A 15,175-nucleotide genomic window follows, 5' to 3' on the forward strand; every position below is an offset into this window, starting at 1 on the left:
AGACGGAGCAGCTGAAGGCTTGGGGACAGCGGTGACACTGGAGCCTGGAGCGCTGGGCAGCGACTCGCACCAGCGGAGCGGGCTGCACTCGGATGTCACCGTGCTGGACGGGCAAGTACCCCCGGCTCCCTGCTCTGGGCGCTGCTGCTGCTGCTTTGGGGAGCCTGTCTGTGTTTCATTTTTCCCTTCTTTTCCTTTTTTTTTTCCTTTTTTTTTTTTCCATTTCCCAGCCTCGCCACGGTGAGCGATTCGTGCGGCTCCGGGAACCACACGGTGCGGCTGAGCCTGAGCCCCGCTGGGGACACATCCCCGGGGATGGCGTGGTCAGAGCCCTCCCAGGACACTTTGGTGGCCGTGCTGGCCCTGCAGAGCAACAGCAGCCGGGCCGTGCTGCAAATCCACTCGTGCTGTGTGTCCCCCTCCGCCAGCCCCGGCGCTGCGGGCGCGCACTGCTGCCTCTTCCACAGGTGAGAACGGGAGGAGCGGAGCTCCCTTCATGTAGGATTGATGGAAATGAAGCCATCCTGCCGCCCCCAGGGCTGTCACAGGCTGGGCAGACCCATCCCAGGAGCAGGGCAGKCTCCTCCAGAGCCCCATCAGCACCTCCCCTGTGTGCCCGAGGATGGGGAACGGGAGCGTTCATTCCCTGGTTCTGTGGTCCCAGACAGGGCAGGGTGAACTGCAGCAAAGAAAACCTCCAGAAATTGCTGGTGCTGCTGGGCAGCTCGGGCACAGCTCATTCTGGGGGTTCTCCTCTGTCTCAGCTGGTGCAGTTTGTGCAGCTCCTGCTCCAGTCCGGGATGATCTAGAGCTGGTTTTGCCTTTTATTCCCTCCAGGCTTCCCTCGGGATGCAGACACATCCAGCTGCTGCAGGGCAGCGGTTCCCAGGCCGCCAGCTTCTCCATCCAGCTGTTCCAGATGCTGCAGCAGCCGGTGGCRTACCTGCACTGCGGGCTGAGCGTGTGCCTGCAGGGCCAGCCGGGCTGTGAGCAGGTACTGCGGGCTGCCTCTGCTCCCCCAGGGCTGGGCAGGGACCTGGTGCTTCCAGAGACACCCAAAAAGGTCACCCAGGGCCACCCAGTCCTTTGGGAAAACCTGGAGAGTGATTAACAGCATGGAACGGTGGGAATAGCTGGTAATCCCTGAGAAAAGGGACTTTGGGGTAAAGATTTGTGCTGGTTTGAGGATTGGCAGCAGAGCTGGGAAAGGGTGGAGGGTTCTGGGGCAGGAGGTTCTGTTCAGGACACCTCAGGTGATCTCCATGTCTTTGCCAGGACTGCTCAGAAAGCGTGGAGCCCCTTCCCCAGCCCAGTGACAGGAGAAGCCACGGGAACCTGCACAGCCTGGTGTCCCTCGGGCCCCTCTGGAGGATGARCGACAGGCTCCTGTACAAGCCAGCGGAAGGTGGGGCTCTCCTGCTTTTATTTCTCTCTCCTGCAGAAGTTTTTGTTCAGTTTTTCCTGTTTTTTTTCCTAAATCCCAAACGTGGTGGTTAATCCCTGTCACATCCATCAGGGTTTTAGCCAGGACACACAGCCAAACGCATCCTGTGAGGGAACTGAAGATTTAGGGGGAGCAAAGGGGAGAAAACCGAGGCAGAATGTTSTCTGTTTGTAAAGAATTGTAAAAAATTCCCCTGTTGTAGCATTTTGGTGCAGAGATTGGCCCAGGTCAGGGGTGTTCACAGGTGAAATGTTAATGGTTCATGTTAATTAAATGTTTATAGAGATCAGAAAATAGTGACACTGAACTGGTACAACACGAGAGATTTCTTAAACCCCCCTGGCACCATCCCTAGCTCCCTGTGTCTGTACTGGTTTGTACAAAGAACATTTCTCACCTCTCAATTCCTCTCCCTGTGCCCAGGTGCTGCTCCTGCCATGCTGCTGCCCATCCTGCTGGGCTCCCTCACTGGTTTTGCCGTCCTGGGCAGCGCTTTCATGGGGCTGTGGCTGCACCACCGGCACAGAGCCAAGCCCAGCCGTTCCCCCCTGTTTGGAGAATTCCAGGGGCTGTGATCCTGAAYTCCCGGCCAGCAGAGAAGCAGCTGAACGTGCTTGGCTTCCGTAGAGCTTCCAGGGAGCAGGAGATGCCACCTCTGCTCCGAGCTGCCTCTCCATCCTTCCTTTCCTTCTGCATCACACTCCACACACCGCAGAGTAGAGAAGGAACCRCTGTAGTGCTGCAGGGAGAGCAGAGCTGAGAGCCCAGCCCAGCCCAGGCACAGAAATGGGGCAGCAGAGAGGAGATCAGGGCCACAAGAACCAGAAATAGAGCACTGTGGACTAGAGCCTGCCACCGGGGAGAAATGGTAGGAAAAAGATGGGATTGGGAGTGTGGACAGCACYGCAGAGCTCAGAGATCTGTCCCCTCGGCCTCACAGCTTTTCTCACCCCCAAAAACCAAGTTCCTTCCTCCTTTCCCTAAATCCTGCTGCTGTTTGCTCCACCAAGCTCCCAGTAAKGCTCAGAGAGCTCCAGCAGCAGACTGGAATCGGCTGGAACGCACTGGGAAAAGGCATCCATAGGATGGGGGACACAAACAGGGCTTTCCTGGGGGCACATCGGGGTTTAGGGGATGGCTGTGGCAGGGCAGGGTGGTGCTGTGGGAGCTCCCAGTGGGCTCCAGCCCCACATCCCTTCATCCCAGAGGAACTGGGATTGCTCCATCCCATCCAGGCTCTCCTGCAGCAGCTGCTGGTGGAGAGCAGAGTGTTCTCATGGGCTGTGGGGATCTCCCAATGGGCTCCAGCCCCTCTTTCTTTGTCCCAGAGGATCTGGGGCTGCTCCATCCCTTCCAGACGCTCCTGCAGCAGTTGCTGATGGAGAGCAAAGCGACCTCGTGGGCTGTGGGGATCTCCCAGTGGGTTCCAGCCCCACATTCTTTCATCCCAGAGGAGCTGGGATTGCTCCATCCCATCCAGACCCTCCTAGAGCAGCTGCTGGTGGAGAGCAGAGTGATTTTGCGGGCTGTGGGGAGCTCCCAGTGGGATCCAACCCCACATCCCTTCATCCCAGAGGAGCTGGGATTGCTCCATCCTGCCCAGACCCTCCTGCAGCAGCCGCTGATGGAGAGCAGAGTGTTCTCATGGGCTGTGGGGAGCTCCCAGTGGGCTCCAACCCCACATTCCTTCATCCCAGAGGATCTGGGGCTGCTCCATCCCATCCAGACCCTCCTGCAGCAGCTGCTGATGGAGAGCAGAGTGACTTTGTGGGCTGTGAAGGAGCAGCAACACAGCGAGAGCAGCACAGAAAGGGCAGGATGTTCCTGTCCGTGGGGACAGTGACCAGCAGGACCCTCACCCCCGGCTGTTCCAGACCTCAAAGCTGCAGCATCCCCAGAAATGCCCCTGGAAGGTCCGGGCAGGAAGAGGAGCAGCAGCCACACACCGGCCATGTCCCCCAGAGCCTCCCCTTCTCCTGAGCTCTCTGAAATAAAACCTGAGCATCGCAGTGTTTGTCTCGTCTGTGCCTGGGTGKGAGGGAAAGGGGCCCCAGCGGGTTTGTCCTCAGCCCCAAAATTRTGTGGGCAGGTGGGAGTGGAGGGGAGAAGGGCATCGCTCCCGGGGATTGGCAACAGCCAGGTTCTAATGGGTTTTTTCTCCTCAAAACCTCTTTAAACCCTCCTTAAAACCTCATTAAAACCTCCTTAAAATCTCCTTAAAATCACCTTAAAAGCCTGGCTGGCTTTTCCCCCTTTTCCTTCTTTCCTTAAAGGAATTTAATCCACTGCCAGAGCACCTCGTGCCAGTGCAACAGAGAATGAACCCACCCTGGGCCGGGCTCCCTCCAAGGATTCCTTCAAAATTCTGCAGCAGAACCAAAAATGATTGGTATATTTGCAAAAGCRTCTTTTTGTATGCTTTGCAGTTTTAAATCAACGTTCTCAGCATTTTGCTCTTTCTTCAATTGTCCTATTGTTCTTCAATTGCTCTTTGTTTTTGCTTTTTACTATGTTTCTTCTTCATGGTCAGTGTGAGGTACGTATTACACTGCTGTAGTCACATCCTTCTCTTCCTCATCCTTTTCTATCTCATTCTGCTCTATCTTGTAGTCTGAGTTGCTCAGTAACAACAATTCATGACCTCGTTCCTACAAAAACTTGTCTAACAGAGATTCACCTCACTGAGATCCTTCTACATGGTGTTTTTCTCCCATGCAAGGTGTTAACACTCCCTACAATGATCCACCTCCTGAGAGCAGTTCCATTGTTGCCTTGAAAGGCCGGTTTTTAATAATGACACAGACACGGTTAAGGGGATAAAAAGGGTTTTACCTCGGTATTTGGGATCCCAGGTGCACAACTTGATGGCAGAATGCACACCCGTGTACAGCGCAGTTTTATAGATTTCAGGAATTAGCATTTCTATCTAGGATTCTTTAATAAGAAATTTAACAAATGCAGTAATGTCCCCCTATTCTAATGACTCCTCCCCAGATGAGGCCAGAGCCCAGTTTACACAAGATGTTCTGGACAGAAGGCTTCACCCAAGGCTGAGCTCGGGTTTAAGCTTCACCCAAGGCTGAGCTCGGGTTTAAGATAGCACAGGGCACACTGAGCCCTTCCTGAGGATCTTTGGTCTCTCTGCCCAGCAGAACTCCTAAACTGAGCTGGAATATCAGGCTCCAGGAATTACAAACATGTGGGATAAGGGGTACAGGCGGATGCATAGAGGGTACAAAAAGCATAAAAAGGAAAAGCAAAAATCATCAGGCATCACCATCAGGTGGATCTGCACCTCCTCCCCGGGCAGGGCAGGGCAGGGCAGGGCAGGGCAGGGCAGGGAAGGGAAGGGAAGGGAAGGAGCAGGAAAGGGAAGGGAAGGAGCAGCTCTTTTCTCTCTCGGTGCCAGGCACAGCAGCAGCCGGGCTGGGCCATGGCCGAGGAGCGGGGCCGGGCACTGGGCAGCCTGACCATCTTCAGCAAGGAGGATTTTGAGGATGGCTGGGTCCGGGTGGCCAGCGGGGGCTTTGGCCAGGTGTACCAGGTGAAGCACAGGAGGTGGAGGACGCTGTATGCAGTGAAGTGCTCCCCGTACCTGCTGCAGGATTCCAGTGTGGACAGGTAACCCTGCTCTGCTCTGCTCTGCTCTGCTCTGCTCTGATCTGCACCTCACTGGCCATTCAGCTGGGTGAATTTGGGGCTGCAACTCCGAGGGGAAGAGCTTTTTCTCTTTGGGAAATTGAGGGTTGGGAACCTAGAAGTTGTGGGAAAAGGGTCCGGAGTTCTGCCTTTCCCTGTCTCTTGTGTGGGGATGTGCAAAGGGACACACAGTGAGCAGAACAGGGCTGACACATGGTTTTTGTGTGTCGGATTTGAGTGTACAAAATGATCACCGTGTGGCAGCATGATTGTCAGTTCAAGGGGGAAATTGGGTGAATCTTTTTGGGGCAGGCAGTGCTCAGAACAGCTGGATATCACTAAGTTGCTACACAGTTACGGAGCCAGGATCATCAGTTCAAGGGGGAAATTGGGGTGAAACTTTTTGGGGCAGGCAGTGCTCAGAACAACTGTATATCACTGAGTCACTACTGATGGCAGCACCTCAGACATGGTTGAGGTTTTTATTATTGGGGCATTTACAGCATTCGCTGGACATTGGGGCTGATGTGGATCTGTCAAACTGAGCTCTTCACCAGGGGTAAAGGTGAGGGGCAGGCAATTCCCAGCTGATTTTGCTGCTCTGCTCCCGTAGCCTCCAGACATCTCTTTCCTCTCCGTGGTGCATCTGCAGCTCTTCTCTGCCTCTTGCTCTGTCTCTCATTCCTCTGGTGCCCACCTTGGGCCTGGAGATGGAGCAGGGCCAGGAAATCACAGCCACTGCTGATAACRCATCCAGTGCAGGCAGAGCTGCTGCACAAACAACCGGATTGATGCAGTTATTTACTTTAAAATTTTATTCCATTCAAGTTGGAAGGATCCTGGCTAAAAAYCTTGCTCTCATATGATTTCTTGTTCCTGATAACAGCTGAGTGCAGGCTGAGCAGTGACTGTACTGGCTTTGTTCTGCAGATATTACATTTACATTTTGTTCTTGTTTGAGGTGGGGAAGAGTCAATTTTAACTCTGTGTTTTATCAAGGACAGTAAAATGCCTGAGATTCCTCCCCCCACAGGCAGGTCTCACCGTGGGGAACCCGGCAGAAGATTTTGGTTGGCAGAACCATTTTAGATCAATTAATAGCCTGGCCTAATTGCTGTCAGCTCAGCCCCGTTCCCAGGGTGTGCATTTTGGAGGCACTCCCGGCACTTTGCTGCTCGGCTGCTCCCGGAGCGCTCCGGGCACCCCAAACTCGTTCAGCAGGTCGGGAAAGGTAAAAACTGAGAGAAACTGCCCGAGCTGGCAGCCTGGAGTGTCTGGGTTCCCCTGGCACAGAGTCACCGTGCCCAGGGATGGCAGGGATGGCACAGAGCTGTGCCCGCTCCTGGCATCCTGCTGCCAGGGAAACACCGGGAATTCCATGGAATTACAGATGGGTTGGGTTGGGAGCAGCTTGAAGTTCATCCAGAGCCACTCCTGCCCTGTCCAGGGACACTTTCTGCTGTCCCACCAGGCCTGGGGCTCTTCCAGGGATCCAGGAGCAGCCACAGCTTCTGTGGGAATTCCATCCCATCCCCTCCACACCCTCACAGGGAAGGATTTTCCCCCAAAATCCCACCTAACCCTGCCCTCGGGCAGTTTAAAGCCATCTCACCCCAGTGGGACAAGCACAGGCTCTCTGTGGTCACTGGAGCTCTGTGAAGGACTGAAATAAATGGAAGTTTTTCATTTTTTTTTCCCTGTGGTGGCTGATTTGGCCCAAATAAACCTCAGCTCGTTTTGAGGAGCCATAACCCCTTGTGTGTCAGATTTTAGTGTACAAAACGATCACCATGTGGCAGCATGATCATCAGTTCAAGGGGAAATTGGGGTAAATCAAGAAGGAAATTGGGGTGAATCAAGGGGGAAATTGGGGTGAATCTTTTTGGGGCAGGCAGTGCTCAGAACATCTGGATATCACTAAGTTACTACACAGTTACTGAGCCACAGTGAATCAACTGATAAAATTTCTTGCTTCCATTGTTTTTGATTTTAATTATCTTTTTTTTTTTTTTTTTCCAGGACCAGCATGAACTGTCTAATGGAGGAGGCGAGCAAGATGGAGAAAATCAAATTCCAGCACATTGTCACCATCTACGGGGTGTGCAACAGCCCCCTGGGGATAGTGATGGAATACATGGCCAGGGGGTCCTTGGAGAAAATCCTTCCCACTCACAGAATGTCCTGGCAGCTGAAATTCCGGGTGATCCATGAGATGGGCTTGGCCATGAATTTCCTGCACAGCATGAGCCCTCCCCTGCTGCACTTGGATCTGAAACCAGGGAATGTTCTGCTGGATGGGAACATGCACGTCAAGGTATGGCCTTGGTGATTCCTCAAATAACAGAGAGGTTCTTTTTGCCAAACGAGCCCAGAATCCCAGTAAATCAGGTTCTCCAGGAGCACTCCATGAATGATTGACCTGAGGGCATTTTAAGAAGCAGCTGGTGATAAAATCACATGCTGTTCTCAGGATCATGCAGGGAATGTGGGCCAGCACTGGGAATTTCAGGCTGCAGGATGTCAGGGTTTGATCTGACGGGTTCCCAAAGGGTGGGGGGATGTCCAGGGTGACAGCAGGAGGGCTGAGTGTGAACATTTTGGGGCACTTTCCTCCTTTCTGCTGGCAGATCTCCGACTTTGGGCTGTCCAGGTGGATGGAGCAATCCAGCAGGATGCAGTACATCGAGAGCTCGGCTCTGAGGGGCACCCTGAGCTACATCCCCCCCGAGATGTTCCTGCAGAACAGCAAACCCCCGGGCATCAAATATGATGTGTACAGGTGAGGGCTGSCCCAGGGCACCCAGGGGTGTCTCAGGGCACTCAGGGGTGTCCCCAATCTCTCACACACCATCAGAGGGGCTGGAACACGGCCTCTATTCTTTTCAATTCTGATTTTTTTTTTTGTTTTGTGTAATGTGGGTGCCCCAATCTGTGCGGTGTAGACGGGGAGGGAGGGGGTTCTCTGGGATAATCATCATCTCTTCCCACCCATCCCCTGGGAGCTGCAGGCTGGACTGCCCCAGGTGCCATCACGCCCTGTTTGGCTGCTGGGAATTCTTATAAAAATGAGTGAGATTAGAGCCCAGAACTGCCAGTGCTGCTCTTTCATCACAGTCACTGCTGAGATGCATTTTGGATTTGAAACAGTTCCAGTGCTGGTTTCTCTGCTTTGGTGTTCAGCTTCATTTGGGTCAGGAACAGGTGGAGAAGAGATTTCAAGGTGGTTTTTTTCCTTTTGGGCACAGTGACAGCAGCTCCATGTCTGGGTCTGGAAATTCCTCAGCTCCTCCAAAACAAGGAGCAGAGGGGGATTTGCACAGCCACAGGAATYTGCAGTTTTGAGGGCTCTAAACCTCAACGTAAATAAAGTGGAGAAAAGGCTCTGAGAGCCTATGACAGGATGGGTTCCAAGTCACTCACTGCACAGACCCCTTGGAGTGTGGTGACCCCACTCTTAACGGGGTGTATGAGGCAGAACCATGAGACCTGATCCCTTTTGCCTGGGGGATGAGATCCTTCTGCTCTGGGAGATGAAATCCTTCTGCTCTGGGAGATGAAATCCTTCTGCTCTGGGAGATGAAATCCTTCTGCTCTGGGGATCAAATCCTTCTGCTCTGGGAGATGAGATCCTTCTGCTCTGGGAGATGAAATCCTTCCCTCCTGAAGAACCTCCTTGCTGGTTTCCCCATTTCCCCAGAAGGCAGAAGCAATAATTGCATTCCATGTCCAATTGCTCACGGTTTCTCCTCTCCCGCAGCTTYGGGATCGTCATCTGGGAGGTCCTGATGCAGAAGAAACCTTACGCAGGTAAAACCCAAACCCTGCACCTGTGCCATGCCCACCCCAGCCGGGGAAAAGCKCAGTGAGAGCTGGCTCTTTGCAGGGGCCAACATGATGGCCATCATCGTGAAGGTGGCGGCGGGCAAGCGGCCGGGGCTGGAGCTGGTCAGGGAYGACTGGCCCGGGGAGTGCCACCAGATGATGGACCTGATGAAGAGGTGCTGGGACCAGGACCCCAAGCARAGGCCGAGCTTTGCAGGTGGGATTGGGGTGTGGGTCAGCCCAGCCCCAGCCCCATGGGATAGCTTTGTGTGTCCTTTTCCCAGTGCTATCTCCGAGGTTTCACTGCCCGTCTGCTGTCCCACATCCCCTTTACCCCCTTCCCTCCTTGCCCTGTGGGTCCTGCCTGGCTCTGAACGCTGTGCCCTGGCAGATATCCCTGTGGAGACAGACGTGCTGCTGGCGCTGATCCAGAGCCTGGTGCTGGAGCCGGAGAACGAGCGCCTGGTCAGGAAGATGTCCCACAAACCSGCCATCTCCAGGAGCCAGCAGGTGAGGAGAGCCCCCAGCACCGCTCAGGAACTTCCACTGAGTCTTCTCCTTGTTTTTATCATCCCTTGAGGCAGTTTGTCCTCCCAAAAGTCACACCCTGGACATTTGCAGGGTGTGTCTGCACAGACTGTGCCTCTATCATTCATTTCTGCAGAGAAGACACTTGCAAATCAATTAACAAATGCACCAAATTATAAATAGTCCAAGAAGATAATCCATTTCTGTCCCTGCTCAGGTGAAGGTGGGTTTATCATGTTGACCTCAGTCAGTACAAGAAACTCAAAAGAAACTCAAGCAAGCACAGAATCACAGTAGTTCTGCTCACTGCACAGAACTGAGGCTGTTCCAGTTTGAACAACTCTCACAGAAATTTTTAGAAATATCCTTTTAAATCCCTGTGTTTCTCTGGCTAAGAAAAATAGGTTAGGATTAGGGTTAGAGTTAGGATTAGGGTTAGGGTTAGGCTTCTGCATAGTCATAATTGTATCCCAGATACTGGAATGTGATTGTGCTTAGAAAACAGGAAAAATGGGAGTTGGGAATTATTGGTATTTAGAGGGTTTTGCCAAGCTGTGCAGGAAACCAGAGGCCTGGCGTGGTGGGGGCTTGGGGTTCCCTRAATAACAAAGGAAATAATTTTGGGATGGGCTCGTGATAAAGTCAGGAAGCAGAATATGTGTGTGTGTTTGGGAGCAATTGAGAAAGAAAAACTCATGGATATCCAGGGATCATTTCAGGCTCCCCCATTCCTGTTGTGTCATGATTTGCTCGGCTGATTTTTGGTTGCAAAACCAGTATTGGATAAAAAACTCTCAAATGAGGACACAAAACTGCAGAGCAGCAGTGAAGAACTTTGTGCAAACACTACAGGATGCACATAAACACTTTGTCTTACTCCTTTTTCTTTTCCCCTTTCCGAAAATGAGAGCGACAAAGAGGAGTTCACTTTCCCCCGGGACACCAGAAGTGGGGGTAAGTAAGGGACTGGCTTTAAAATTGAAAAGTAAAGAAGGGGAAGTTATAAAAACTGTCTGGGATTTTTTTTAGAAGGATGTGGTTCATAAAGTTTTCCATGTGGGTGATGTTTTAAGGAAATGTACACATTAAAGGAAAATGAACTGTACAGGAAATAGGCCCTACAGGAGAGAGGCCAAGTGTCCCAGAGCATGTCAGGCCTTATTTCACATTCCTTATCTCTCAAATAATTTTATTCAATGTCATTCTACACATAAGAGAGTAGACCAAGTACTTTTTGGGAGCTTTTCACTCAATTTCACACTTTTTGTGCTGTTTGGTGTCCCTGCGTTTAGTGAAGGATCTCAGAGCGGTTCCCATCCCCGCTGTGCCCGGGGACACCGAGGAGCTCCATCGCGAGGAGCTGAGCGCGGAGCACGAGGACGGGCTGAGCCTGCTGCACCTGGCCGTGCTGCAGGGCAACGTGGCCAAGGTGCGGCTGCTGCTGGGCTGCCGGGCGGCCAGCGTCAACGGGCGGGCGGGCGGCGGCGGAACCCCGCTGCTGGTGGCCGTGCAGCGCCGGCTGCCCGAGCTCTGCGCCCTCCTGATCGCCCACGGCGCCGACGTGGACGCGGCCGACGAGGACGGCTGGAGCCCGCTGCACTTCGCTGCCCAGCACGGCGATGACCGCACGGCGCGGCTGCTGCTGGACCACCGGGCCCGTGCGGACGCCCGCGAGCGTGACGGATGGACCCCGCTGCACTTGGCGGCGCAGAACGACTTTGAGAACGTGGCGAGGGTGCTGCTGTCCCGCCAGGCCGACCCCAACGCGCAGGAGGCCGACGGCAAGACCGCCCTGCACGTGGCGGCCTGCTTCGGCCACGTGGGCCTGGTCAAGCTGCTGGCCAGCCAAGGGGCYGACCTGGAGAGGAAGCAGAAGAACCTGAGGACGCCGCTGCACGTGGCCGTGGAGAGGGGCAAGTTCAGGGTGGTGCATTACCTGCTGAAGAGCGGCATCTCGGTCAACAGCCTGGACCAGAACCATTACAGCGCCCTGCACCTGGCCGTGGCCAGAGGAAAATACCTCATCTGCGAGAAACTCATCAAGCACGGCGCCAACGTGGAGCTGAGGACCGACAAGGGCTGGACCGCCCTGCACCTRGCATCCTTCAAGGGCCACATCGAGATCATCCGGCTGCTCAAAAGCAGCCACGCCCGCCTGGACGCCAAGGGCAGCATGGACTGGACGCCGCTGCACCTGGCCACGCGCTACGGGGACGAGCCGGTGGTCAGCGAGCTGCTGCGCTGCGGGGCCGACCCCAACGCGGCCGAGAGGTCCCACTGGGCCCCCCTGCACTTTGCTGTGCTCAGGGGCTCCTTCCTCAGCGTCATCAACCTGCTGGAGAGCCGGGCCGACGTCAACGCCAGGAACAAGGTGGGCTGGACGCCGCTGCATTTGGCYGTCCTCAAGGGCAACATGGCCATCATCAAGACCCTGATCAAGGCCGGGGCTCAGCTGGACATAGAGGACATCACGGGCTGCACGGCCCTGCAGCTGGCGGTCAGGCACCAGAGGGAGAGCATCATCACCCTGCTGCAGGGCAAGGAGGGCAGCAAAGCTGGGAACAGGACTCTGATCGACGCCAAAGTTCCCAGACCCAGASCCATCCCAGGAAGGACAGATCTGTGAATCCGTCAGAATTTACACCAGAGCTTTCCCACATCGGGGTTGTGATGTCTTAAAGCACTTTGTCCTGTCACCTGCTGATTACAGGAAAATATTTCCCTTTTTTTAAATGGAACTTTTTAAGCATGAACGCTAAAACAGGAAATGAAAATGAAGTTATTTAATGGCAAACTCTTTTCCAAGCTTGCAGAACATTTTGGCTTGGTGATACCTTAGGCAGTGCTTTCCTATCTAACCCTTCCTGTGCAGGGATTTGTGCAGCCCCTGTTCGTGCAGGCAGTGCTGAAGCTGTGCACAGCACATGCACGTGYCTTCCACGGGTTTTATTGCTTTTATTCCATGTTTTCCTACAGAGAAAATTGGCATAAAGTGGCCCTGACACAGGTGGGAATTGAATCGTGAGATTCTCACCTGCTGCTGGCACAGCAATGTGTCAGATTTYCTGACATCTCCTTTCTGTAACAAGAATCAAATAAAACAAGGAAGGAAGAAAGAAAAATCACTGGCAGAGAGTATTGAAATGGATGCAGCACAGGGAAAAGGAATTCCACAATAATCACACACGAGATCTGGCTYGTTTGCAGGTCTCTGGTGGGAAATAATTCCTGGTTTCCTTCAGGAAGATTTTCCAGAGCTTGATCTCTCCTGATGATTAGATGAAAAACCTCATTTTGGTGGATTTGATTCCCTTGTGGCAGTTCTGTGTGCAGCTCTGCCAGCYCTGCTGTGACTCCTGAGCGTTCCCAAACATGCCTGGTGGGATGATGACTTGTCATGGCCTTCAGCTGGGAAAAGCTGAAATAAAAACAAACAACCCCAGCTCTGCAGGGGGGATGTTGTTGTCTGATAACGAGACATTAAATGGGTTAAAAAGATGGGTCAGAAAGCCCAATTTCATTTTATATTGACTTAAAGCTTCTAATTCCATTTTATATTAACTTAAAATATTKATGTGTGTTACATCCAARCCCAGTTTTTCACGAGGCTTTGACRCCRAAGCAAAGCTTTTCGATATMATTTGAAATTAATTGACCTGCAATGATTCATTTTTAACATTTGCCATATTCAGAATTCCTCAGGAATTGACAGARGGAGACAGCAGGAAAATACTGATTTGTGATGCAGGTTGTCAAAGGGCTGGAGGAGGAAAGGGGATGTTCAGAGTGGAATCAGAGGCTCCTGTAGCTGAAGTGAAGGATTTGTGTAGTTTGTGCCCATCAAATAATGAGTGAATTCTCCATCCTCTGCGCCAAATTCTCCTCAGTTTAATTCCTTCCTTTCTCTGGCTGTGTGGGCATTAAAGTCTCAGCATTTCCCTGATTTACCTGCTCTTGATATTCCCTATTTTTGTCCAAGGAGGAAAGGCCTGGCTGGAAGGAATTCTGGGGATGCTCAGAGCTTSCTGTGCAGCTCCTTCCCTCAGCTTCAGCTGTATTGATTCAGCAAATGTCTCCCCTGCTCAGTGTCATTTGAAATATTTACCCAGAAAAAAAAGAAATCCAATTGCCACATAATTCAGCAGCTCCTTTCTGTCCCCGCTCCAGCAGCAAAACAAAACCCAGCTCGTATGTCATGGAATGCTCTCTACAAGAGCTTAATTAAATTTATAATGAAAATAACAGGGGATTAAGAAGACACGAGGGAAATATGTTGCTCTTGCAGAGCATTCCAGAGGTGATAGAAGCAATTTGCAGAGAAAATTACCTGTTTGCTGCTTCAGTTTCTATAGAAATTAAATGAGTCTTTACAAACTCTGGAAAAGTGCATTCCAGCCTCCGCTTTGTGACTGTGCAACTTGCAGCTCATTTCTAAAATTATTCGTAGATCTCCATCCCCCCCACACTTTTTTTTCCCCCCTTTATCAACTCCATTTCAGTCTTTTGTCCCTGCTGATAAATTTGCTGCTGATTATCTCATGTTCTTACCCGAGAGCTGCCAAAGTTCACAGCYAAGGCAGCTCCTGGCAGGGCAGAAATCTCCCAAACTGCTCATTTAGATTTGAAAAGATGACGATTTTTGACCTTTATGCTTCAAAAATCATGTTTTGAAGGTGTCCAAAGCTGCTTGGGTGACCGGAGGAGTGTTCCTGATTTTGGCAGGGAATTTTTTGGGGTGACTCTGGAGTCATCTGTCCTGTAGAAATTCCAACCATCCTGAACCACAGCAATATTTTTAAATCAATATTTGCTGCTCGTCAAAACCATCAGAGAAATCCCAGAATTGTGCTGGTCCCGTGGTCAGGATGGAGAAGTGGAGCAGGGAATTGAAGGTCCCTTAGAGCTGATGTGGCTGTGACCCCGATCCCTGCRGGTTTTGTAAATCCTGCGGTGTCCCCTGCACACACCAACCCAGCTCCCTGCACTCCCTTTCCATCATTCCTYCCCAAAAACATCCGTGGGGAAATGAATGTGACTTTTAGGTGCGACTTTAAAGACAGAGTGTTTTCTCCACAAACAGCACACAAATAAACTGGGAGTAAATAAATCACCAAAAGCAGGGAATGTTTCATGAGGGGTGAAAGCTGGGGCTGGCATTGATTTCCTGAGTGCTCTCCTAGTGCTGCATCTGACTGCAAAATAAATTTTCTGGTGTAAAATGTGTTTGAAGGGGAGATGTTTGTCATGATCAAAACGTGGACATGTCAGTGAGGAGTGCAGTTCTTCTGTGGGGGAACATTTGCAGGAAAATGTTTGGAAATGAAGTCAGTTAAATCCATGTTTTGCATTGCTCCTGCTTCCCAGTGACTGYGATTTGTTTGTTTGGCAGCGCTGCAATTATGCAGATGTGGGATTAAATTAAAATTAAAATAATGCTGYGTTTTAGAGGAAAAGATCTGAATAAATTCAGCTTATAGGGGGGAAAAAAGACCCCTTATTTTTAGCAGAAATGCTTGTTTTTTTCCATAGCCCCTTAGGTGTGGAAAATCAAGATGTTTCTGACAGCGATGATGTGAATGTAGGAGGGAGCGATTTGAATGTAAGAAGAAATAGTGAATTCTGTGTTTCTCTCTGCTGCAAGGAGGTGGTGGCAGGCTCTGCACGGTGTCAGACAGCAGCAGGAGCTGTGGCTGCCTCTGCACAGCCTCCCCACCATCCATCCATCCTGCCCGTGTCACCCAA

At 52.0% G+C, this 15,175-nt stretch overlaps 1 protein-coding gene across 1 annotated transcript; it reads left to right on the forward strand.

Moving 5' to 3' along the window:
- The first annotated feature begins 4,809 nt into the window (after window positions 1-4,809).
- ANKK1 (ankyrin repeat and kinase domain containing 1) lies at window positions 4,810-15,169 on the forward strand. The gene is made up of 8 exons (XM_057382543.1): window positions 4,810-5,065; window positions 7,103-7,397; window positions 7,711-7,862; window positions 8,841-8,890; window positions 8,967-9,122; window positions 9,297-9,415; window positions 10,342-10,387; window positions 10,726-15,169. The coding sequence occupies exons 1-8, from the start codon at window positions 4,878-4,880 to the stop codon at window positions 12,057-12,059; spliced, it is 2,340 nt and encodes a 779-aa protein (XP_057238526.1). The 5' UTR covers window positions 4,810-4,877; the 3' UTR covers window positions 12,060-15,169.
- The last annotated feature ends 6 nt before the right edge of the window (window positions 15,170-15,175 follow it).

The sequence above is a fragment of the Malurus melanocephalus genome, unplaced genomic scaffold (genome assembly GCF_030028575.1).
Source record: "Malurus melanocephalus ecotype Western Australia unplaced genomic scaffold, MMel_1.1 scaffold_574, whole genome shotgun sequence".
In the NCBI taxonomy this organism is placed as follows: domain Eukaryota; kingdom Metazoa; phylum Chordata; class Aves; order Passeriformes; family Maluridae; genus Malurus; species Malurus melanocephalus.